The 25,770-nt window shown below is 43.8% G+C and overlaps 1 protein-coding gene across 1 annotated transcript in view; it reads right to left on the reverse strand.

The window, feature by feature from the left end:
- The window catches only part of CSMD1 (CUB and Sushi multiple domains 1), a 1,254,382-nt gene that overhangs the window by 46,616 nt on the left and 1,181,996 nt on the right, over window positions 1–25,770 (reverse strand). Inside the window, exons 49-51 of the mRNA XM_069485062.1 lie at window positions 22,017–22,205; window positions 9,210–9,395; window positions 4,024–4,218 (exon numbers count right to left, since the gene is read on the reverse strand). Of these exons, the coding sequence (XP_069341163.1) occupies window positions 4,024–4,218; window positions 9,210–9,395; window positions 22,017–22,205 (570 nt within the window). The remainder of the gene's footprint in view (window positions 1–4,023; window positions 4,219–9,209; window positions 9,396–22,016; window positions 22,206–25,770) is intronic.

Genomic DNA, 25,770 nt, shown 5'->3' on the forward strand with positions numbered 1-25,770 from the left:
TGGATCTTGTCTTGAAACTTCAGGGCTTGTCGGGAAAGCATGAAATAACAATGAGATTGGGGCACGATTCCTCTTGGAGGTCTCAGCGCACCTGCCATGGACCCAGGGAAGCCTCCCTCAGCTGCTGCGCGTGTTTCTAGCCTTTGAGCCACTGTTAAAAATATTCTCGTGACTATTTCAAGTTTTTCCCCTGATAAGGTTTACTGCGCTGTAAAGAACTAACGGAGCAAAGTGCCAGCTTTCCGGTGCTGGGTAAGGGGGTTCTGGGCCGGTGTTTCCCGGGGTAGCAAACCCAACACACTGGCGAGGACGGCAGCAACAATGAAAGGGAGAACCACTAAAAATAGCCTTTGCAAACAGCACCCAGAAAGCCTTATTTCCGTGTTCTTCTCTCCCCCAAAGTTTCTAAAAAATGAATTCATTCTTTTCTTCCTCTTCCACTAAAAACGTACTATTAATGATATTCACAATCCCAAGCGCCTCCCTTGCACTCTCAGGGCAAGTCCTCGCACGCGCAGGATGCTCCGCTGACGGCGCCCGGAACGTCCCCACCTTGCCAGCCGCAGTGCGTTTTCTCTCCATCACCGCAGACTACGAGCCACCGTCTCCCTTCCCACGGGAAAACCTCCTTTCCCTCTTTCCTCCAATTCTACCATCCAGCTTGAAAGTTACTCTAATTAAAAGAATAAGAACCCTCAATGTAGCATATGATTTCTCACACCTGTAAAAACAGCATTCCTATCCAAAATAAGGATATCACCTGTGAGTGTGATAAATAAGCACAGGGTCAAGAGAAGGTGCCTTCAAGTACGTTCTAGCTGGGAAAAGGTCCCAGGAACCTGCAGACCCTCGTGAGCCGTGAGTGACCGGCCTGGCACGCGTGAGGGGCGGGCTCTTCACCATGAACGGAAGGCTCGGAGGACTCACAGTGGCTGTTCTCAAATCCATGAAGGCATGCTGTGTAGACCAGAGTCTGCAATTGTTTTATCAGGCCCAGAGGGGTAGATCCAAGATCAGTCACTGGATATGAGTCCAAAGGAAGGTCTCACTCAAAGCGAAAATGTTCAAACGTGAAATCAGCCGTTGCTGGGGCAATGAGCTGTCCCTGGTGTTATCTGATGTTAGCTGGGCGTTTACTTGTGTGTACTATCAAGAAAATTCAACGTTAGGGTGTTCTGAGTGATGTGTTTTTCATAGAGGGCTTACTGTGTATGTTGGTGATGGAGGTTTCTAGACTCCTATACTCTGATGTCATTTCCAAAACACTCAGGCAAGAGGGAAGAAGGGGAGTAAGCGGGTGATAAAGTCTTCTGACATTTCGGACAGCACCACAATTTAAACACCAAGTATTCCCACATCTAGGCCGGGCGCGGTGGCTCACGCCTGTAATCCTAGCACTCTGGGAGGCTGAGGCAGGCGGATCGCTGGAGCTCAGGAGTTCGAGACCAGCCTGAGCAAGAGCGAGACCCTGTCTCTACTAAAAATAGAAAGAAATTATCTGGCCAACTAAAAATATATATAGAAAAAATTAGCCGGGCATGGTGGCACATGCCTGTAGTCCCAGCTACTCGGGAGGCTGAGACAGGAGGATCCCTTGAGCTCAGGAGTTTGAGGTTGCTGTGAGCTAGGCTGACGCCACGGCACTCACTCTAGCCTGGGCAACAGAGTGAGACTCTGTCTCAAAAAAAAAAAAAACAAGTATTCCCACATCTAATATGACATTTATATTTCCTAAAAGAGGGAAAAAGCTTTCACAAGCTCTTCTGTTAGTGAGAGATTCAGCAAAAAAAAAAAAAAAAAGAAAAAAAAGTAGAAATAGAAATAAATTAACAATAACAATATCAGGCCTTTTGGGGGGAAAAGAAAACAAACAGAACAGTTCCGGCTGGGTCAGAGGGTGACAGTCAACTGCATGTCAACGTTCCCGGTGGCCACACGCAGGACAGAACCCTTCCCCTGGCACAGATTCTGTCTCGACACCTTCCTCCACCAAAAGGCACCGGTGCTCCTCGGAGAACAGCTGATTTCACGTCTGGGTAAGAAATAGTCAGGAGGGGCATAGACCGTCCTGTTGTTATGACAACACAAGGACCTTTTAAAGGTGTCAGAAGGACAAAATGAAGAAGCCGTGTGAAAGGGACTCCCCCTGGCCAAATTGTGACCATCTGAACTGCAAACGCTGATAAAAACACAAGAACAAAAAAAGCAAAGAGTGACTTCAGTTAGAATCTAATTCTGGAAAAATGCCACATGTCCATGATGACATTCAAGAGACAAATAACCAAGTGCCAGGACAGCTCGTGCCCGGCCGCGTGAGTCCGTGAACAGACGGCAGTTTACAAAATAAACGCATGTCCCGAGACGGCTGGGTGCAGGAAGAGAAAGGGGTGAGTGGTCGCCGTCCCTGTGCCAGACTCCGTGTCAGAACCAGCAGAACACAGCGGGTGAGATTTGACTCAGGAAAACAGACTTTCTAGAACGTGAAGGCTGGACGCAGAAATACTGATCGAGGACTTTGCCTTCTTCCCCCAGCGAAGTTGGCGCCTTGCTGCTAACGAGTGTGGGGCAAGACTCGGGGAGCCTGGTTCCTGCGAGCACCCCTCACACAGAAGGCTCTCAAACCTACGTCAAATTCCTCTGGAGTGGCGGTTTACGCCGTTAGCATAAAAGGCTGTGGCACTGCCGGCATCCGCCAGCCTGTCCCTGCCCTGAGCAGACAGGGACTTCGCAGCCGGGCGTCCCCGGGGAATTAGGAAGACAAGCAGCAGCTGTGTGGGGCTGGCGGCATCTGCAGAAGCCTTGCCCGGACACCCCAGCCCCAGGGGGTCCATGGGTGTCTATTGCTAAGATCCTATTTCTGGTTTGAAACAGACAAAATGACGTTGGCTGGAAGAGTCTGAAAGAGGCACGAGGTAAGTGCTTCTAAACCCTCTCCTCATCGCGCCTCACTGTCCCCACGGCTGGAGTCTCCAAGTCACAGGTTGACACCCAAGGGTGGGGAGACGAGGAGGACCAGCAAGCACGCTGGGAGGAGGGTGCTCACCACGTGGCGTGAGCGCAGCAGAGGGAGATTCACGGCACACTCTGTGACCAGGTCATTAATCAAACCAGGACACTCGTCACGGTGAGCAGGAGCCACTGACAATTCCACCGGAAAGAGGTTCAGGCAGGACTTTCCGGGGAAACCCGGACCTGGAACTTCTTGAGGTCAGCGATCCTCCCTAATCTACCTTTGTGTCCCTGGGGAAGAGGCTGTGTACGTGCATAACGAACATTTGTTCTGTTAAACGCCGACTTAAAATTAGTGTCCAAGGTAGCTAAGCATTCATTGTTGTGTCTGTCTCCTTTTTTGAATTCTGGTTTATTCTTACTAAGCTGTGCACCTCATGAATCAGACGCTGGTCTAACGACTTGTTTTCCTGCATGACAATGTCCTGTGAACAATCAGCTACAGATTATATTATCAAGTATGTCTGAATCAAACCTCGCTCTGAACAATACTAATATTGTTTTATTTTTTCTAATTATTCACATTTCGTATGAAACTCACTCAAAGCTTTAACCACTTATCTTGTACCTAGGAGAATAATCATCATCCCATTCCAGACAGTCATTATTGGAGAACACGATATCTTTGGCATAAACACTGTTTCCCAAGATCCTAATTAGAACTTTCGAACAGCCAGTGTGTGGAATAACTGTTATCTTTTGAAACATAGGCCTGCTTTGTTTTTGAGCTGATTTGAAATATTTGAATATTCTAATACTTTAAAGTTTATAAAATATAATCACGAACAAGGAAAAGGCAACGTTTAACTTATAATCCAGCACTTGTATGTTTAAAAGATGTCACATAAAAATGCATATTTGTCCTTGTAATGAAAGACATGCCACGTGCCTTTGGCCTATGAGACTAGTTTTGCTCTCTAGGACGATGACAGAGTACAAAGCCACTGAAGGGAGGCACCACGGATGGAAGTAATGCAGTAATTGAGCCCCTGGGATGCTTCGCCTGTCACTTACCTTTACAGCTGGGCCGCTCCTCGCCCACGCTCCACGTCCCATTAGCCTGGCACTGAACCAGCCTTCGGCCCACCAGGTAGTAACCAGGACTGCAGCTCAGCAACACCTGGGCTCCGTACTCGTTCAGAGATCCCGAAACCAGCCTCCAGATGACGTGTTCCGAGAGCTGAGCTTCCACGCTGGGGCAAGGCACCGCTAGGAGGGAAACATATGCAGCGTCACCATTTTTCCCTCCAGGGGTCAGAGGCTGCTCTATGAACCCGGTCGTGCGGGGAAAAGTCAATGCCGTTGCCGGTTATTTCAGAGTTCCTCTGCGACCCACGGAATCCCACGGGAACGATCCCACACGTAAAATGCTCCCAACTGCCTCATGACAGATGTGCTGGAAAGCTGGCTTCAGACCGAGACGCAAGGGGGCAAATCCCTTCCACAAGGTATGTGGTGCGTCGGAGTGGAAAATTTTCACCAGGGTAATGAGCACATAACGTATAAAAATTGTACGTGTGATTTGCCTCGATATCCTCTGAGGAACTTGCAATAGGAACCGTGTCATTGAAAACCAGCTTGGAGACTAATTTTCAGAAAATCACATGCTCTCACGTCTTCCTGTCTAGGAAACACACATTTATAACATATCTGTATATTACCGGATTTGTAAGCACACACACACGGGCACACTGCACTGACACTGTTCAGAAAGACGTTTAACAAGTCTTAAAGGAGATGATCTACTCGTGCCACCAGGAAGAGGCCTGGGATATAGCAGTTACTCATTAAAGAGCAGTGGTAACAACTGTAATAGCAACAGTAACAGTAGCAATAGCGGCAACAGTGCTGGCAGCAGCAGCATGATAATATTAGGGTGGACGTCAAGGAATTTATAAATATGCTGAAAATAGATGCAAAGCTTCAGTTACATGTGAGTACGTATTTTTCTGAAAAGCACAGTAAGATTTAAAATGAAGTACATGGAGTTACGGACCAGACCACTTCTCCAAATATGAAGCATCTAATTAGCTAACATCTACCACAATCACTTACCAACAAAAGTGACCAGATTGCTTAATTTACTAAACCTGGAAGAACTGGCTAGAGAAATCATGGTTTCTTTCAGAATCATAGTATCAATATATTTTACATTTAAATTCTATACAAGTTCATTATAATTGAGTCAAACATAACCGAAAATGTCATAAAAATCTCACTTAGTTTTCTCTCAGTAGTTTAAAAGTACCACGTGCAAATAAACTTAAAAAAAAAATAGGTCTTTTTGGTATTATCAGGGTAATATCAATGAGGTTTAAAATATGAAAAAATTGCTAATATAAAAATAATCCTTAGATTTATTTCCCTTAGGTAATTTTTGGATAAAGTAATTACTCTAAATTGAGATGAATATTTAAATGTTTGATCCAATAATATAAGTAATATTTTTATCTAGCCAGAATATCTTTAGAATTTCAGGCAAGACTGTCATTTCTGAAAATTCTTTAAAGGCTTTAGCCTTATAAATCCATAACTCAATCTGAATCTCACTGAATATTTCAAATATAATACATTTCATTTCACTCAAATACGTGCTTCTAGAATTAACCTGATTGTTTTTAACGACCTGAACTAACTTCTAAAAACTCCATTTCTGCCAAGAAGGACTCAACTTTGGCGTACACGAGGGAATTGGAAGTTTTCTTGGAGCCAACATCATCTACAGCAGCAACTTCCAAACTCTCTGCGACTACTTCTTTCTTCACGAAAATGTTATTTTCTTTGGTAATTATCTTATCCTAGTTTAATTGTTTGCTTACATCTCTTTATTTCCTGCTAGGCTATGAGCTCACTTATTGTAAACGCTGTGGATTTTTACACATTTTTATTTTTAGTGTAGTGTCTGACAAAGTAGGTGCTAATCACATATATTTACAATAACGTGTGTTTTTGTGCATGTGTGTTTGTGTGCGCTTTGAAAATTAACCTGCCAAGAAAATGTATGGCACCAAAAAAACAGAAAGAAACTGAGGAAATGAAAACATATGAGTGAAAATTAGGAGTAGAAAGAAGAGTGAGAACTGGAATAAATATTAAGGGAAAGTCCACTTCGTTCTTTGTGTGCTGCAGGAAGAGGGGCCCAGAAATTGCTGCAAATTGTGACTTTATTTACTATTTTCAAAGATGGTCTGAGGGAAAGAGGAGAAAAAGCGTCTGAATTTGAACAATCTATAACATAATTCTGGTGAAGAAAACCAGCGTAACACAAACCAAGATGACGTTAGGAAGCCGGTTCCTCGGACCCGTGGGGGAAATAGATGGTCCAGGCTTTGCCCACTGAATCCACCTGCAGCCACTTCCTGCAGACGCAGCGCCAACGGTGCCAGGACCCGGCCGTGCCTGTGGCTGCCAACCAGCGTGTCACAGACAGTGCCCTTCCCTGCCTCAGCCCCGTGGAATGACGAGGCCAGAACGCGGGGACAGAAGGGGGAGCACTGAACTCGCGCAGAAACAGAGCGCTCTGCAGGCCCCAGGTACCTGCTCCGCCGAGCGACCCTCGCGTTTCGGGAGCAGCGCAAGTCGCCCGAGTCAGAAACCCGGGCACTGCTGTCCTGCCCCCCATCCCGCCCCCACCCCGGACGGTGCCAGAACCTTCCTTTCCTTCCCCACGTTCTCTTGACCCTCCACCCCTGCCTGCCTTCACCGTCCAGAAGTCAAACCCCACACTCTGGGGTGAAACTCCACTTGCACTTCCTTAAAATAATCTTACACGTGGGCTTTAACGTGCCTGTGAAATCAATCAGGTTGGAGGCCCTCGGCTGCAGTGCTCATCTGTATCACCGATAGTGCTCACTGTGTGACATTAACACACAGCAATCTACTCAGTCCTTACCGACGAGCATTTGGGGGGTCGCCCGTTACAGCTTAGAGCATCTCATGCGATAAACACACTCATGCACGTATTTCCAGCAGTGGGAATCTTGGCTTATCCATTATTTTCAGCTTTAGTAGATGCCACCAAACATTTTATTTTTCCAAGATGAATGTATCAACTTACACTTTCACCCGCAATGCATTCGAGTTTCAGTTGTTTAACATTCTTTTCATCACCTGATGTCTTCTGTCTTTTTTGTTTTATAAATGTATAAATTCTGGTGTGGGGGCAGTGTCCTGGCAACTACTAGGATTTCTGCATTTTTCTTACTGGAAGTCTTTAAATAGTATTTGTTTGACACACGTCCTTCAAATAACTTCGCCTGTTCTGGGTTTGCCTTTACCAAGCTCTTGGTCACGTGTTTTGGAATTAACACGGCTGGTTATATCCATTTCCCTCCGTTAGGGGGAGGCAGACTTCCTCACGCAGCCCTTGCAGAACCCAGGCTCATGTCGGGGGGATGGTGGGGTGCACGAAGCTGGGTTTGTACCGGCACTTTGTGTTTTACCTTTCGCACTGAGGTCTTTATCACCTTGCGTAGATTTTGTGCGCACTGTGATATAGGGTCAGGTTTCATTTTTCCCATGCCGATACCCAGTCGGACCATTTTTGAAAAGGCCATCTGTTCCCTTGCTGTGTGCTGCAATGTCACCTGCATTCAAGAATCAAATAAATACTGTGCTCTGTGTTCTCTTCCCTTGTCTCAATACCATAGTTTTAATTCCAGTGTCTGCACAATGAGTCTAGATCTCAGGTGCTGAAAGGCATGCACGGTAGGTCACAATTAGACCTCTCTTTTATAAAGCGCGGTTGAGAAGGATCTAGAAGAGAAACCCCTGTTTGAGAGAACCCACTCAAACAGGGACTCCGTGGAAGAGTAAACACGGATGCTCAGCAATGGGAAAGTGATCTCCTTGAAACCTGCCTTGCTCACAGTCACCGTGAAAACAGCTTGCAGCCTTAGGGTCATGCTACCTGGTTCCAGCTCACTGTGAGCAAAGGCATCATCATTAATGATCTCCAGGCTACGTGCAAAAGGAGCACGGCTTTAAGTCTGGGATGCCACTCTTATTAAAATCAACCCGAAACGTGTGTTATTGCCATCTGTCAGATTAAGTTCTTATTTTGAGAGAATGATTTTGTTTAGGATGGAACTCAGAAATCATACCAATGTATCTTGCTATCCTAGCTTTCCACAGCATTATTTGCAATAAAACAGTACCTTATTAAATTGAAAATAACCAGGAAATATTATTGTTGTTTTAATATTGCCAAACTGAATCTAAGGAAGTGCAATAAAAATGACGGAAGTGATAGCAAGAAAAATACTGTTGGTGAGAATTCAACTATTTTCCATAGACATTTATATAATCATATCTAAGTAGTTCACTGTCTTTAACATGACCAAAATAATACTGTACACAAAGAGTCCAATGATCTGACTTTATAATTGAAGACCATGTAGATCCCTTCTGCTATGATAAGTAGGGTAAAAAATATCATTCTATATATAGAAATATTAGTCTCCAACCTAGAGAAAGTGGGAGGTTACATTATTTCCAATGTGAGGCTAGTTTTAATATACCTGCAATGAAAACCTTGTTGAAGAAAGTGTGGGGGGGAGAGAGAGAGAGAGAGAGAGAACATTTATTTGACTTTGCATTATAGACTTTATTATTTTTTTAAGACTAGGGTTCCAGAATAGACACAAACTTTTGACCCTTTCAGGAATATTATCATAGACTAGAAACGGCTTTCCAGAAAATTGACTGCACTGTGCAAATCAAGCTAGTGCTGTCTTTACTGTGCCTCGATGTGTCGTGCAGCACAGGTGACACGCAAATCAGACATCATCTTTGGCATCAAAGAACTTCGATGGGAGAAGAAGAAGAAAACTCACGATGAGTCACATTTTCGTATCTGTGCAGAGGGCGGTTGCTGGGCCTAATGTCTCAATTTCCTCTAGACTGCATCTCCCCAAATTGAAAACGGCACCTCAGAACGGGGTGGGCTGTGTAAATTATGTGGCATGTATACTGATGGAACCAACAGCATCCATCGAGCTTTCCGGAGCGCACAGCTCATCTTAAACAGCTGGAGCACTTTACATGGAATAAATCTGGCTTTAATATTGCCACGAAGAAAGAGCCCAAGTCCCCCCACAGTGGGGCAGGGGACCCCTGCACCCCAGAACACGGCGCGCTCCCCGATGGACTCCGTTCCTGACTGAGGCTACAAGGATGGGCAGACACGCATGAGCACTTACGTGTACAGCGGGGCGGCTTCCCCTTGTTACTCCACAGCCCGTCTTCCCGGCACACGGCCGTGGCCTGCTGACCGGCGTCGAGCCTGAAGCCCTCGTTGCACTCATAGGCCACTTTGCTGCCCAGAGTGAACTCGTTGCCCACGAAGGAGCCGTTTCCTGGGGATTCCGGGATTCCGCAGGACACAGCTGACAAGAAATGGAACAAATTCAGTCTTACTCTTGTAGGAAATGGTTTCTGTTTATCAGAAATGTGAATTATCATTAGTTTTTCCTAGTTTTTATCTCAGATACTTATAAAAACTGTTAATTGTATTCCTAGGGTGTGGCATAAGTATACACATTTTCAAAATTTTAAGAATACGAAAGGTCAATGAGAAACAATGGAAACGTGGTCAGAAAATATCTTTATGATTATCTAGCCCAAGTTCTGATGCAAGGCAGATAACTTACCCAAGATCTGCAAGGCACCCATTATCACAAATCTCATAGTTTATAAGTCATCTGTCAGAAAACAAGGTGTGAAGCCCTAAGGTACGGGAGGCAGGAAGGAGAGACCCCCAGGGCGGAAGGCACAGCCCGCTGGGACTCGGGGCGGCTTTCCCGTGAACGGCTGTGCGAGACAGAGGCAGGCACCGAGGAGGAAATTTTTTAAAACAAAGTAAGATGTGGGGAGAATTCAGTGTCAACACTTTCTTCTTAAGTTCACTAGCTCCGATCCAGACTTGTCTACTACAAGTCAAGGAAAAAATTCTCAAGTGACATTACGGTAATGAAACAGGTGCCGGCAGAGGGTGGCATTCCCACCAATCCCGCACCCGATTCAGCTGCTCTTGCTACAGAAGAGTTTTGCAGTCACTGAATCAAGGGCCTCCTTCTACTCAATCAACATTAAAGATATCGTTCACACCATGGATTTAAATTTAGGCAATTTAAACTTTTTCGCACATAGAGTCTAATGAGAATATACATGCAGCGTATTAGAGCTGGAGGAACTGCATGAATGAGTTTATATACGCGTAATTTTATAGATAAAGGAAATTGAGAGTCAGAAAGATGAATTACTAGCCTAGCCTGGCACAACGACTTTCAGTAACACCTGTGGCCACAGAGTAGCTCTTACAGCTCTTGGCTGGGACTATTTTCTGTTCTATGAGGTTATCTGTGGTTTAGATGGACTTTTTTTGGTTAGTTGTTTTGGTTCTACTTTGTTTATCAAAATATTATATAAGTATAATGGGAAATCATCAAAAAGTAAAAGAAAATTAAGTACTAATAAGATTCAAACTTCTGGGAAATTCAAGATCTAAGAATTCTCTTGTGTTTAAATTTATGATCAGCTATTTCCACCATCAGAAACACATATGTGTATGTATGTACATGTACACACATGTGCACGTATGGCACGCCACACTGATCTGTTCGTAGTGGTTAGGGAAGAAAAACCACAGCTATGCAGACATCACTGTGGGCATTATTAATTATTAGTTACAATAATTAATAATCTTTGTGTTGAAGCAATGCATCCATGGGGAGACTGCTTAGCATTTGGAAAATGCTTGTCTTGATTTACTGATGCGCAAACGCCATAGATCTCATCGTTTTCGATTCTGTTTGTGTCTCACGATGTTCCAATATCTAGTTTTCTCATCTCTTTCTCTCACAGTGCACTCAGATAATCATTTGTTCATGCTCACAAACCCTCGTTTCCCTTCTGCTCACTGAAGCACGCCCACTGTTCAGCTTCCTTAAACTTCTCATTCGGGGTTCGCACAGAATGAAATGGCATTTCTCTGTCGGGTGAAGTGGGACAGATCCATTCCACAAACACGTCTGGGGCCCGGCAGTAAAGGGGTTCACACCCAGGAGGCCGAAACAGAAAAGCTTTATCACTGTGCTGTTCAATCTGAAAGCATTTGAGACGTGCACCCCGATTCCAAGGACTTAAGAAGCGCCCCCCCTTTATGTTGTCTGATCAACAACTGGGAATCTTTTTCATTTTTTTTTTTTTGGTTTTGAGCTATACTTTTTAATCCCTAAGTGTCTTAACAAAAGTCTATTTGATGGGATTTAAAATAGAGGTTGGCAACTACCAAAAATAAAATTATAACTCTTCTGATTCAATGAGGACTAGTTGGCATAATTCTCACAGACTAAACTAAGGCTCATGGGATGAAGGCAGTTTCCTGCTAAAGTCTAGTGTTCGTTCATCTATTCATTACCCAAATTTTGCATGGTTGCTTTGTGACAGACATCACAGATCACTTTAAAAAATGCCAATTAGGATTGGCATTATATGACACTCTCAAAATTTGGAGAATTTTCTTATTTTTGGTATATCTAAAGGGAGTGAAGTTTCTTGGTTGTTTTTTCTTTAATTGTACTAACATAGCATTACATTTCTCAGTTGTTTAGGCAAATGATCAATTATTCATCCTTTAATTATCTTTTGTTTATGAGCACAGGCTTTAAAGTCAGACTTCTGAATTTGCCCTGGTTGCAGACTCACTAGCTGTGTGGTTTCACTTAAGTTACTTAATGAACATTGTCTCGTTACTCTCAGGCTATTAATACCAGCGGTCCCCAACCTTTTTGGCACCGGGGACCGGTTTCAGGGAAGAGAATATCTCCACGGCCCCGGGGGCAGGAGGCACAGCTTGTGCAGTGATCCCAGCTACGCGGAGTGGCTGTAAATCCAGATGAAGCTCCACTCGCTCACCTGCTGCTCACCTCCTGCTGTGCGGCCCGGTTCCCAACAGGCCACGACTGGTACTGGTCTGTGGTCCGGGGTTTGGGGACCACAGATTAATCCACACATCAAAAGGTAATTGTAAGAAGTCAATAATATCAGATGTACAAACAATTAACACTCTGTTGACACTATGTAGGTATTCAATAAATGAAAAATTATTATATGCAGAATGTAACATAATTATCTGAAGCATTAATCTGTATATTATGTAAATTACACCCATAATTTACATTTATTTCTTTTGCAAATAAAGATACGAGTTGCAAGGATCAACTTGTCACAATCTATTTATTAAAGAGAACAAAGACTGAGTCCTTAGTGAGCTTCTTTCTTTTACAGATCTCAGGAGAGATTCAACACAAACAGGAGAGACCCTCCCACACTGTGCGGCTGCTCCTTCCACGCAGGCACCCTGAGCGGGTTTCTTCCGGGCACATTTAAGACCACTCAACGCTGCTCATCTCCCCTCTGACCTTTCCTTACTCCTGTCACACGACTGTCCTCTGTAACCACGATGGCTCCTTTTCCTTCTGCTGCCTCTCAGGTTCCAAGACCAGACCATTCACTTCGCTCTTTTCTTTCCTTACTGATGTTCAGTTTTCCCCTCAGAAAGCTCAGTGGTCCGTGAGGCTGTGGCTGTTACCGTCAGACTCGCGATCCTCGGATCTCAGTGTCCACTTGATGCACTTTCTGTCGCCAGCGGCCTAACGAGCTCCCAGCCGTGCACCGCCCACGTGTCACATCCTGCCCGGCGCCTGCCTGATCTCGGCTGCCCGACTGCTGCCTCTGCGAACCACTCCCGGAGTGTCCAGTGGAGTCTGATTCACTGTCTTCACGCTGGTTGCCCATCACTGTCTGCTGATTTGAAAGTTGTGCCCCGCACCCACTGTCTTCTCATTTCCCACGATCGATATCCTAGTTCACATCTCTGTTATCTCACAACAGAGCACCTGTGTTTTCATGACCTGGACTCCACACATGCTCCGGGGCCAACCGGGGCAGGTCGCCCACAGCTCAAGGCACGGAGAATAAAGGGTGCTCTGCGGTGGGGCTTCCCGCCACCCGCTTGCGGTGAGAGGCGTGTGTACCGACGGGGTCGGACAGAGCATCCAGGAGGCATCCAACAGGCACCAAGGCCATACCCCAAAAGAGCAACTTGAGCCTCAAATATGACAGGAACACGGACCCAAACAGAGGACGACTGTGAAGCCCAGGGGCTACAAGGATGGAGAGCGGTGGAACGTTCTGTGGAGAGAGGATGTGGGGAAAACAGAACGATGGATTTGAACAGCAAGAAAGCAGGGTGAATTCCTGCTCAGCTTCTGCCTAAGTGCAGTGAAAAAATCAAATAGTGGTGTAGCCACTTTCTCAAACTCCATGGATTTCTGAGGGTTCTTAACTATATACAATGCAAGCACATGAAAGTGTTTGCTCGAAACCTATATGTGTATGTTAGTAACTTTACATATGTACACATAGAAACTTGGTCAAAAGCTGTACTACGGGAGTGTTCTAGATCCCCATCTACAACTGGGTTCTGCTGCACAATCTCAGTGCTGAACAGTCAGTAACTCCAGGACTGTGAGAAATAAACTCCTGTTCTTCACAGATTACCCCATCTCTGGTGTTCTGTCACAGTAGTTACCATCGTGGATGCAGACACCTCCCCTCAAAGAATCCACAGTTTAAAATAATATTTAATGGAGAAGACAATATTGTTTAAAATTTTCTGTGCCTGTAACACAAAGGACACGTCAGCACGGCCAACTACTTGTGAGTGAAATTTCATCATTTTCAACATATCGAAAAATGTGACAAGATGAGATTATAACAAGAAGGGAAGAGTAAAGAATAGGGTCCCTTTATTAAGTTTTATTTCAAGCAATAAGTCCAAGGAATCCTTTCAGCATAATATGGGCATCAGTGGGGCTCCAGGCACATTTTCAGAACAGAGAGAATCTGGACAGCCCGTGTCACTTGCACGATGTCTTTGCTTCCTGCCTGTCACCTGAACGTGGGCACTGGTGCAGAGTCACTGTCACGTGCGCACGTGTGTGTGGGAAGTAAAGATTCGGGTGGTTATTCCACGTTACTGTGTATTTAATGAGCTATGGGATACAGGATGGAACCGCTGAAATCGCCTGGATTCAGATATAGCAGAGTCTGACTTGGTACCTGTCTGTGGATGAACTGGAAAATTTATCTAAATTATGTGAGCCTTCGATTCTTCCCCTGTAAAACTAGAAGCCACAGAAGTCCTCAGCAGGGTTACCGTGTCAGAATGCATGCTGTAACTCACGCAGCAAAACATCCGGAACGTAGGAAGCCCTAAGAAAATGGGAGCATTTATTGTGACAATATTTTGTCATGAGAAACAATCATCTTCCTTCAGATTTAATTTCTAAAAATAAGCATTCTTCAGGTTTTTAAATGAGGGTCAACTAAAAACTGAATAAATATGGAAGAATATTTCCACCTTTTGTCACAGATACAGAGGAAACATCTGGTGGTTCACGTCTTAGATCCTCACGCCACCACCAAGGCAAACTAGGGCGCGCTAGACCGAAAGCCGAAAGCTGTGAAGCCCAGTCCCGAACACTCCAGGGTCGGCGGCGTCTCCTCAGTCACATGAGATCCTGGGCTGGCGCAGATTAGTGCTGACCCAGATACACCAAGGGCACCGACCGCAAGGTTCAGAAGGCCAAATGCACAGCCAGGCAAAAGGGACGGGCCGAGTCACTGAGAAATCTCTACGCTTTGACATTGTCACCCTTGTCAGGATAGTATCCCTGGATCGAACACAAAATCCCTGCCATGGTGAACGTTTCTTTTACTTGGTTACCTCATTTAATCTTACAAATACCCTGAGAAGTAGATTCGATTATTATTTTGTATTACTTCTAAGGAAGGTGGGCTTAGAACACGATGCAAACTGCCCGGATCCTTCCGGGTACTGAGCGGCTGTCGGGGCTCGGAGCTCAGGGTGGCTGTTGCCAAAGCCCACCCCTCAGTTACTCTCCAAGTTGCTGTGTTTCACCATGTTCACGTTCATTTTTATTTCCAACGTCCAACTACCAGCACTCACTCAATCAAACCAACCGGTTAGAAAAACATTTTCAAAATATAATTCTGAAAATATAAAGACTGCGTGGAGTTTGAGCACTGGTGTGATATTTCTGGGCTCTCCTTTGTATTTTATTTTCCCCCTTGTTAAATTCCCAAGTCCTTTCTTAGGCTAATCGCACTAAGCAACTAAGCAACTAAGCAACACCTCACTTCATTCATTGATCGCGGAATTGAGGGGGTCCGACTGTGCAATCCCCAAGTTCAAACCCCGTAAGAATGTGCGAGGTCAGGCCAAGGGCAAATGGGACACACCTCATTTCACGATCTGCTCCATGGGATACGGCCAGTTTGAGCTAAATGTACTCTGTGGATTCATACTCCAATAATTTAGAATATGGCTGACATAATGCTTATAACCTGCCTTTACAGTATATATTATACATGCACACGCATACATATATATACCACGATATGGGATGATGTGACACTTTAAAATTCTAGAAATTTCTATTTAAATTTCAACTTCTCAATCTAAATTTCTAGTAATATATTATCATTACACACAGAAGATGGATACCTTCACAGAAGCAAATAAATATGTGTATGAAAAAAACCAAGGTGACAGTCGTAATACTTGTTAGGCTCACAAGTAAAAAAAATTTAAGATTTACAAGATACCTTAATGTGTTTATTTATGCTGGGACCCCAAACATATCCTTGTAACTTTTGATAATGATGTTGTTTTCAAAATTAAAAGAAAAAAGAAACTAAAAACACAGTTTCCCTCTGGAAGACGCCCCCTCAGGGTGCAGACGTAAGGCTTGCAGGGTGCCTGCCCACTGGTAAAATGGAAGTGATTCAAATTTGGAGATGGAAGAACTGGGGTCCAATCCCGTCTCAGATAATCGGCCACTGCGTTTCCTTGGGTAGCACCCACTTTGGGCACCATCAGAGCATCTACGGGGATTAAAGGGTGACACAGACAGGCCCGCGGACGTCGTCTCTCTCTCCCACTCATCTCTTCTGTGCCGGTTCCTGTCCTTGGCGATACTGAGCGTAAGCAGAACACAGCCAGCTACCTCTGTCCGGCTTAAAGTTCTGGCTTTAAGGACAGAATTAATTTGTGAGAAAGATTGTTTTTCCCTACCCTTTATTGCCTCCAAGATGCTAGCAGGGGATAAATACAGAACAGACAAGCTTAATTCCAAGCAAAAGCCACAGCTAATAAAAGGGCTCTGAGAATTACAGCCTTAAAATAAACAGCCACTCGGGAACGGCTTCCTCTAGAACACGGGACACTGGACAGTCACGCACCGCGCCGCGCGGTTTAGCTGGGTCTCGGAGATAACACAGAAAGTTTCAGGTCTAATTCAGGCTCTTCTCCAAGATGAATAAGATCAGCGCATTGATAACGGAGACAGCTGCCTGGCAGGGTTTCTGCCTTTAAGGCAGGAAATGAAGCCCGAAGACAGAAGATGTGCCTGGCTTTATCAGGGACGATAAAAACCCACACAGATTTTTCTGAGAGAAATAATTTAAAAGGTCAAGCAAAGTGAGAAAAACAACCTGGAGTTCCCAGAAACCAATAAAATACATCCCGCCTGCGACATCTCTGCCCTCGCAGATGATCAACGGTGAATCTCTCTGTAATCCAAACGCTAATCACAAGACACCAAAGCCTCCGGAAAGAGCATCGTCCGGAGGTGTGACCCGGGCCCGGCTGTTTTGCGTCCCAGGATTCTAGGAGAGTTTGGAACAGGAGCCTCCCAGGCGCCCCCAGACCTAATAACAGCAACCAGCACGGATGTCACGTCTGAAGGTTTAGGCCACTCTTCTTCAATCTTCTCAATAGTTCTGGCAGCTACATAGCAAAACGCCCATTTTTCGTGGCAGGCAACAGGTGCAAGAGATTAAGACTCCCTGACCACGGCGAGACTATTTTTGAGGGACCTGGTCCTCAGAATGTGTGTGCTTTGACTCTAAATTCGAGTCATTTTTCTCTCAAAATTCTGTGTCTATAATTGTGCGGGCAAAAAGTGCCAATGAAAATAGAACAGACAACAAAACAAAATCTGACACAAGATCAATAACCTTTGAAGGGAAAAATATTCTCAAATACATATTTTAGAAAGTCATAGATTTATTGATTTGTTTTTATTTAAAATATTTACCAAATGGCTACAAGTAATGGAGTATTTTGCTTGGTGTCCGCGGGCTGCAGGAGGACAGACACTGTAGCGAGATCAGTAGCTCGGGGCCGGAAAGAAAATGACCCCCACATCTCAGCTTTTGACCTTGCATTTTAGTAAGCATTTCAAAATATACTTCTAGACAATTTTTTAAAGAGAAAAACTAGACTGGGGGTGAGGTGGCTCACACCTGCAATCCTAACAGTGTGGGAGGATCACTTGAGATCAGCAGTTTGAGACCAGCCTGGGCAACATAGCAAGATCCTGTCTCTACAAAAGATAGAAAAATTAGCTGGGCATGGTGGTGCGCACCTGTAGTGCCAGCTACTAGGGAGGCTGAGGCAGGAGGATCGCGCAAGGCCAGGAGCTTGAGGTTGCTGTGAGCTGTGATCCCACTGCTGCACTCTAGCCCAAGCAACAGAGGGAGACCCTGTCTCAAAAAAAAAAAAATAAATAAATAAATAAAGAAAAGAAAAGAAAAGAAAAAGAAAAAGAAAAAAACCTAATGTCTTAATGCACTTAGAAAATGTATAAATTGTATACTTGCATTTATTCTTATATAAGAATGGAATGCCAATAAATCATTTAGAAAAATATGTAAACTCAAAAATATTGAAATTAAGTTTCCAATACCACAGATAATTGTCTTTTTATTTATTTATCTTTCTTCCCCCCCCCCCATTTTCAAGCTCCCTATTTTCAAATGAAAATAATCAAAATAACTATGATGGCTTTAAAGTTGGGTGAAGGTCTTAAAATATTTCAACATTTGCACATTAGCAATTAAATTCCCAATTATCTAGAAGACAATCTATATGATTTATTGCAGGATTTATAACTGCTTCTGACCAAATGTGATCTTTTGTCAGAGTCTCAGAGGTTATTCATTTCCTGGTCAAGCTGTCTAGTTTAAAATTTATTGCAGCACATAGTATTCTTTTTTAATTATCACAACCTTATCCATTTGAAGCGGTCCTTATAGAATTTATGAAGTCAAATATCTTGTGTAAAACAAATACTGATGCACCCAATACGTTAAAGTAATTGCATCTACTGCCTCCTTACTGATAATTTTATTCATCTTCTCCCAGCACCAGATTTCTTTCTCATCCTAACCCTTTACGTGCTATTTCAAGAGACTGCTGACTATTTCCCAAGTATGTTCAATATCTGTTTTCTCGCAAAACCTATTTTCACTGCATTGATGGAGGTCCCATATCGCTCACACACACACCCCCGTGGCTCCCTACACACCCCGTATTCCGGACAGGATTCACTCCAGTCCTCTCCTGCCACAAAGGATCCGTCTTTCTAAGGTGTAGACATTAACAGGATTGTATGTCTTTCGCCTGAAATGGGCTCACGTCAACCGCAGGACGGGAAGTGGAGACACAGACGCTTGCAGCGGGGGTCTCCCATGACCTGCCCTGCCTGCTCCTCCAACCCCGTGTTCTACCATGACGTCCCCTTCAAACTGCAGCTCGAATGTCTCACCAAGGGAAAACTGTCCCAGGCCTCCTGTGCTACTTCTGTTTGATGACTCCCCACGCCTGCTTACTGGTACGCTGGACTGTGATAATTGTAAGTTTGCGAGTCTCTCCCCCACGGGACCACCGGAGCCTCGAGAGCTGGGGCGGCGCTTACCCAGCTTGGCACCCGCAGTGCCCAACTCAGGGGCAAGTTCGAGCTGAAATGAAAGTAGACGTATCTTCCTCTAATCAAGACACCCACAACCAAATAGAAAATAGGTTTCCCTTAGTATTTGAATCTTTAACACTGAAGGAAAATAGCAACAAATCTATGATAATCATAGTGCCTTCTTATTTTTAAACTATTTTCAAATTTAACCTAAAAATAACTTTTTGACCTTACAATTTTTGAAAAAATTTCTCTCAGATTTTTTAGAAACATTCACCGGAAAAGAATTCTATTTGCACATCAGGAAGGATTCTGTTAAGTAATTATAAACAGCCTCATGTACAGAAGTATATTCTAGGTCGTGGTATCCATGACGGCATTTGCCATGATTCACAATTCTGTTTTGCAAGACTAGGTGTGAGTTTCTTGGGAAGAAACGATTCTCATTCATTTTGTTTCTTTAGCGACCAGCCCACACAGCCACTCAACACGTTTACCGGTCGGTGGGGGAATTCTACTGTAGCACACAACTCACCACAGACGGGCCACAGAAGCAAAGCAGCTAAGACCCCACAAAGCCTCTTCCTAAATATGTTCAATGAGCCCGAGGCTCCCTGTAACTCAGAACATATTTATATCATGTACAAGTTTTGCATTCAGTAAGTAACAGAAGGGAAGTGGATAGTTAATACTAAACAAATCAAATCTCCCTTTATTACAGACTGTGACAATTACACATACATTTTGTGTTAAATTCAGTTGAATCAACTTTAATGCCTCTGTAAGAATAAGCAAAAAACCATTGGGGTATGGCTTGCCCATATGGGTTATATAACCATTTGCTATTTAAAACTTTTATAATTTTTTCTCAATGGTCTTTATCTATCCAGGTAATCACTTTTACTATTTATTTTAAAAGTTTAATGTTATTTTTAAAATGATGAAAATGCTTATTTATTAATAATTGTACCACATAATTTCAATGTTCAAAAAAATCCTATATTCTATGAAATGTTTTATTTTATTTTACAAATTACAACCTCATATATGATGCCAATATTTTATAATTAAAATTCTATTTTACACAAATTGTAAATATCTAAGGGATCCAAAAGAACTCTCCCACAGTGAATGAATTTAAGCACTTAAAATAAGGTTACTTTCAAAATCCATTATCTGCAAGATTCTGTTTTAAGTCGGGTTTCTTTTGGCAAGCAGCAATTCCACTTAAATACTAATGAGGCAGGCAGAAGGACTGGATTCTAGACCAACATTTTTTATGATTATTAAGTCACTTAACTTTTATGTGTCCCAGTTTCAAAAACATAAAAATAAGCAGTTATACCGGATTGTTTTTAAGGTCCTTCCAGGTTTTAAAGGTCAAAATTTATGAAGAAAGAACAAGATCATATTGAATCTCTGGTTATCAGAAAGGTTAGCAGAAAGTGTAGAAAATCGTGAGTCTGTTTTAGGAAGATGATACTAGTACAGTATTTCCTAATTTGAGAAGAAGTTCACATAGGCCTTTTATCTCTGAGAAGAAATGTGGAAGAAGATATTCTAGCATGTTCTGTGGAACGTGACATCTGGTTCCAGGGTGCCACGTCCACCAAGCCGTTGCTTCTCAATCAATCACGTTCTACACTAGGAGGAGACACACTGCTCGTGTCCCCTCAGATTCCTCAGCAGGAACTGCCAAGACTTCGGAAGGGTCTGGTCTGCAGCCCCATCGTCATTTCTGAGTCATTTACCATGGCATTAAATGGCTCTGCGGCAGGCGGCAACGGGAGAAGGAAAGAGAGAGCAAGACTTATCCACCACCCATATTCCTAACGTCCTTTACTCCTTCTCAACCGTTCACTGAGCGAGCCAGCCACTCCCCCATCTCACTGACAGCTTTCAGGACCCCTCGTGTGTCAGGGAGACAGACTGACACGTGTGATGTCACCTCTCACAGCCCCTCTCGTCACACGAGGGTCCCAGCATGTTCCACTGTGGCTCTGTTGTGACTCAGCCTCTGCAGCGCAGGATGTGATTTCAGGGGCTTCCGCCAGTCCTGCTCTACGCCCTCCCCTGGGCCCTGACTGCTGTTGGGGTCATCACTCTGTCACTGGCTTTCTGTCCTCAATGCCAGCGGGGCGGAGCCCACAGGCTGCTCTCTGAGCTGAAGGTGGCTCTCCAGCAACAGACTCCCAGTGACAAACAGAGTCACAGAGCATTAGAGCAAATGAGAAGTATTTATTCTTCTCCTACAAAAAGTATTCTTTTAAAGGAAAAAAGTAACCATTCCCAATGAGATAAGCTTCTTGGATCTATCTTTACATTCATTTTACATTAAAAAAGAATTTCTGGAGATAAAATGTAAATAATACAAGTGTCTGATCCACTTCTTATGGTTAAAGACATACAGTAAGTGTGATAAGTATCTATTACGCCTTATACAATACCAAACAATCTATTATCTAACAAAAAAGAGAATAAAGGAAGCCAATACGAGTTTCTGCTCATAAATCATAATTATCTTTCAAAGACTAACATATTACATTATGAATATAAACCTTGATAAGACACAACTATGAAAATTTCATGACTTCAAAGCCTTCAATTAAAATTAAAATGCCTTATTTGAAAACCAGGTTTTTATGCACGATAGATAAAATGCAAAAAAAAAAAAAGAGAGAGAGGTATGAAATATTGAAATCAACTTTAAGCTCTAGGTTTAAATGAAAAAAAATCAAATACAGAGCTTATGGCTCAAAGAATGAGTTTTTAAACTAAAATAAGGAAAATGAGTTTTCCAGTAATGGATTTTTTTAAATTAAGACAACTATCAGGAAAAATGATTTTGACTCATAACCAGAGGACACACTTTTTCCCTTCACAATGGCATACAAGTAGGAGTTAGAACAACTCCACCCAGGACGTGCCCAGTGCCACCGTTCCCTGCATCCCGGCCGCAGGGCGAGACCCAGCCTCACGCAGACGCCAGGGGTGTTTGCACGGCCGGCGGAAAGCTGCTCTTGCAGTGTCACAAGCCAACGCTCAGTGTTTCCTCACCTTTTATCCTCCGTCACCGAGCGCTTCACCCACCTTCGGAGCGCGGCTAGAGGGAGCGGGGTGCACAGGGGCGGAGGCTGGGGGTGTCGGGGGGCGGGCGCTGCTTACCCTGGCAGAGCGGCGGGAGCGAGTCCCACTGATACGTGCCCAGCGGGTTCCGTCTGCAGCTCGCGCTGCTGCGGCCGACCAGCCGGTACCCAGGCTTGCAAAAGTAGTGCACTTGGCTTCCCGCGGCCCCTGCGCTCCTGTTTACGACGCCACCGTCCTTCAGCGTGGGGGCCAGGCTGCAGTAGGGCGCTGTGGGCACGCAAACGCATTCGTGAGTACGCGGACACGCAGACAGACGCTAACGCCCCTTCCCTCGCGGGCGCAAACCAAATGCCTCTGTTTTCTAAAGGGTGGCAGTGCGCGCCCGCGTGGACATTCGTTCTGAAAAGCAAGGCTCCCTCCGGAGCACAGACCACCTGCAGCTGTTAACTGACGTGAGGGTGGGCCCCTGGCTGCAGTGTCGTGAGCACGGACGCAGCAGGGTCACGCTGGACACCCTCACCCCTGTCCCCAAAGCTGCTAACCCGCGCGAACAGCTTCCCAATCCCCAGGGTAAGCAATGGCAGGGCACTGCTCAGGGCGCCACATGTGAAACCAACGAAAGTCCTCAATATTTAACGAAAAAAGTATTAAAATGGAGAACATGAAACAATATAACGTTTTCATAATTAAGGCCATTAACTTTTTCCTTGTTGCTGCTGTTAAGTGAACCTTGCAAATTGTACAAGGACCTAGACTTTAAGCTGCCTTTTTAACACATAGGAATTGAACACAATCTTTCAAGAAAATGTACTACTTCGGGTCAATAAAAATCTTACAGTAGCTTTAATCATCTCCTTTGCAGAGAGACTGTTTAAAATTAGAGATGGGCATTCGTTACAACTACAGTGTTACCCAAAAGGAAGGCAACATCCCCGGGGCTGAAAGTCCTGAGTCTCATTTACACACTTAGAGAAACTTCTCGGCCAGTTCACTACTGCTTGGAATCCTAGGAACTGCCTCCGGAGGAATTAAAACAGTAAAACATAGAAAGTTGTTAAGGACTGGAAACTGTTGGTTTCTTTTTTTCAAAAAAGAGGTTTTAGATGTTCCCCTTCCCTGCGGGGCTTCTGTATAAAAGCACACGCGTCTGAATGCTGGATGTTGCCCCTTTCCTTAGAAATAAATTCAGAGGCAACTTTCTGAGGGTGTACCGGTGTAGCCCTGCCCAGCAGCGATGTCTACATGTCCAGCCTCCGCTGTCCCCCGTTCCTGGGAGAAGCCTCAGAGAACACTCTCAGCCGGACAAGCTCCGAAGCTCCGTTTCATGTTGTCTCAAATGGGCTGGGTTTTCTCGAGTGAAAATCCACTAACTGTTCTTAGGAATCTCTCGATTCACATTTCCCTTGGCCAAGCCATTTTCTGCCTCCGGTTGTCCTAGACCAAATTTGTGTAAGTTTTGAATGAACCAAAATATTTAATGTAGGGAAAGTATGAGTACAGCCAGCCGCCCTGCATATGGGCTGCCTGGGTCATTGTGCTGGTAAAAAAAAAAAAAAAAAAAAGATAATGAAAAATGGGAAGAACCTTCAGACTGCAGCCCCTTCCCTGAAGTTAGAGATAAGATAATAAAATCTGAAAGTCCTAAAGGGCAGGGGGACCGTGAGGCCCTTTGCGTGTCACTGTGGCTTACGACACGGCTCAGCTTTTAAGGGAAAGGTTTGCAGGATGTCATCTCACTCTCTGGGTGCTGGTAACTACACCTTTTCTTTCACTGCGTTTCTTCCATCACCTCGTCTCTCCCAGCTCACCTAGGACAAGGCATGAAGGTGGCGCGTGGAGGAAATCACAGCGCAGGATGGTGCAGGGGAGGTGGGAACACAGCCCCACCTGCTCAGGTCCTGGCTACAGTGAACGCAATTCAGAAGACCAGCACCCAGTCCTTACACTCCACTGGCCGGGCCTGGGAAGGCAGGGACGTAGGCTAGAGAGTGCCAGGCAGGCTTCCAGGGACAGGGGGACTGGGAGAGTCAGACACCCCGGAACTTCCAGGTGAAAGCCAGCCTAGCCTGTCTCTCGCTCTCCCGACACGGAAGTTACACATGCTTCGTGCAGCACTGAAAGGGCGTCATTAACTCAGCATTCCCCTAGCACCGTGCATTGAATCGCCTGGAAACACCGTTAGACCCGCACTTGCTTGCTTGTTTTTTAAACTCAATTTTCAGTTACAGTGATCAATTATATTGCTCTTGTGCCAGAACGATCAGCAGTTCACCTGTGTAAAGCAAACTGAGGTTGGGGATGTGCTGTGTGGCCATGGGATCTTATTATTATGGGCTAGAACTCCCTTGGCCACATGGTAATATTTTAGGAACACTTTCATTTCATCAGTGCTCAAAAATTATTGGTGAACTCCTAGCAGAAATCACTGAATTGCTGAATTTTAAGTTTTATATCACAGATTTTATATACATCTACATATAATACACACACACACATATATATATAATACATGCATATATCCACTGAAAGAAGCATAAAATTATATCGTCTCCTTCTCCAGACACAGTTGAACAAAGAGGATCTTATTGTACAACAAAGGAAATGTTCCTTGAAAGATTTGGAAATCATTGTTCTCAGAATTCAAGGTACAATTGTATCACCAGGCAACTAGGTAATTTGCTGCAGATAAAACAAGATACGTGACGTTCACCATGATTTCCCCTGCACTGACCATTTTGCACATTGGAAATCAATTCAAACAGCTTTAAAAGTATCATTATGTACCAATCTTTTGGAGCAAAGAATTTGACAAATGCAAATCCAATCGCTGTTCTTGTGCTCTTCAGAACAAAGGTCTGAGTACGTTTTATGAAACATTCCAGAGGAGGAAGGTCTGAATTTCATGCCTGTTGTTTCCACGTCAAGGCCTTTCAAAACCTTGATGCTTTTTACCATTTCCAGACATCTATGAACGGAAGAGAGCTGAAACCTTACTCTTAAAATCACCAGTACTGTTGTTCCTCCCTCAGGGTGTTTCTCGTCACTGAAGATGTAAAACACCAACGTAGGAATGAACAATCCTTTGTCAACATGCATTGTCCATTTAAAATATGCAATGAGCATCTTTCTTAGGGAAAAGCAAACTCAAATGTTATGGGTATTGTTGAGCGAGATTTGAGAAAAGTTTAGAGGTTTTGCTTAGTAGCTGAAATGTCCTCAGCAGTTAAAAGTCTGCTCACTGCTCGTGTAGGGCCAGTATAAACACTGACGTGGGTCAGATCACACTGATGACTGTACACAAAATTTAACATATCATCAATGTATTGACTGATTTAATAAATTTGCTAATTAATTTAATTAATATAAATAACCACTGGCAGAGAATAATTAAAGTATACAGAGGAAGGAAAAAATAATTTGCATTTAGTTATGTAACAATCCAGCCATTGTTACTGTAAGGAGAATGGTTACGTGACTAGATACTTTTCCACAGCCCCTGGTATAATTATCTTTTCTGTTTGCTCCCTTAACATTTAAACATATTATAAAATTATTTTTGATTATATATTTTTTTCTTTTGGAGATGTCTTTGCTTTCTATGCTATTCATTTCAATGATTTATAAGTTTAACAATAAAATTTTAAAATATTAATCAACAAATTCCCCAATGTAGTTTAGAGATATCGCTCATGGCAATTTCCCATATACTGTTTCTACTGCCGTTAATTATCAATCTTCAGAAATTAAGTCTATATTGTAAGTCTCTGTTTAAATTGCTTTTATAGAATGAAGGTCATTTGTATCCAAAACATTTTCGTATTAAATCTAAACT

Source organism: Eulemur rufifrons, chromosome 12 (genome assembly GCF_041146395.1).
Source record: "Eulemur rufifrons isolate Redbay chromosome 12, OSU_ERuf_1, whole genome shotgun sequence".
In the NCBI taxonomy this organism is placed as follows: domain Eukaryota; kingdom Metazoa; phylum Chordata; class Mammalia; order Primates; family Lemuridae; genus Eulemur; species Eulemur rufifrons.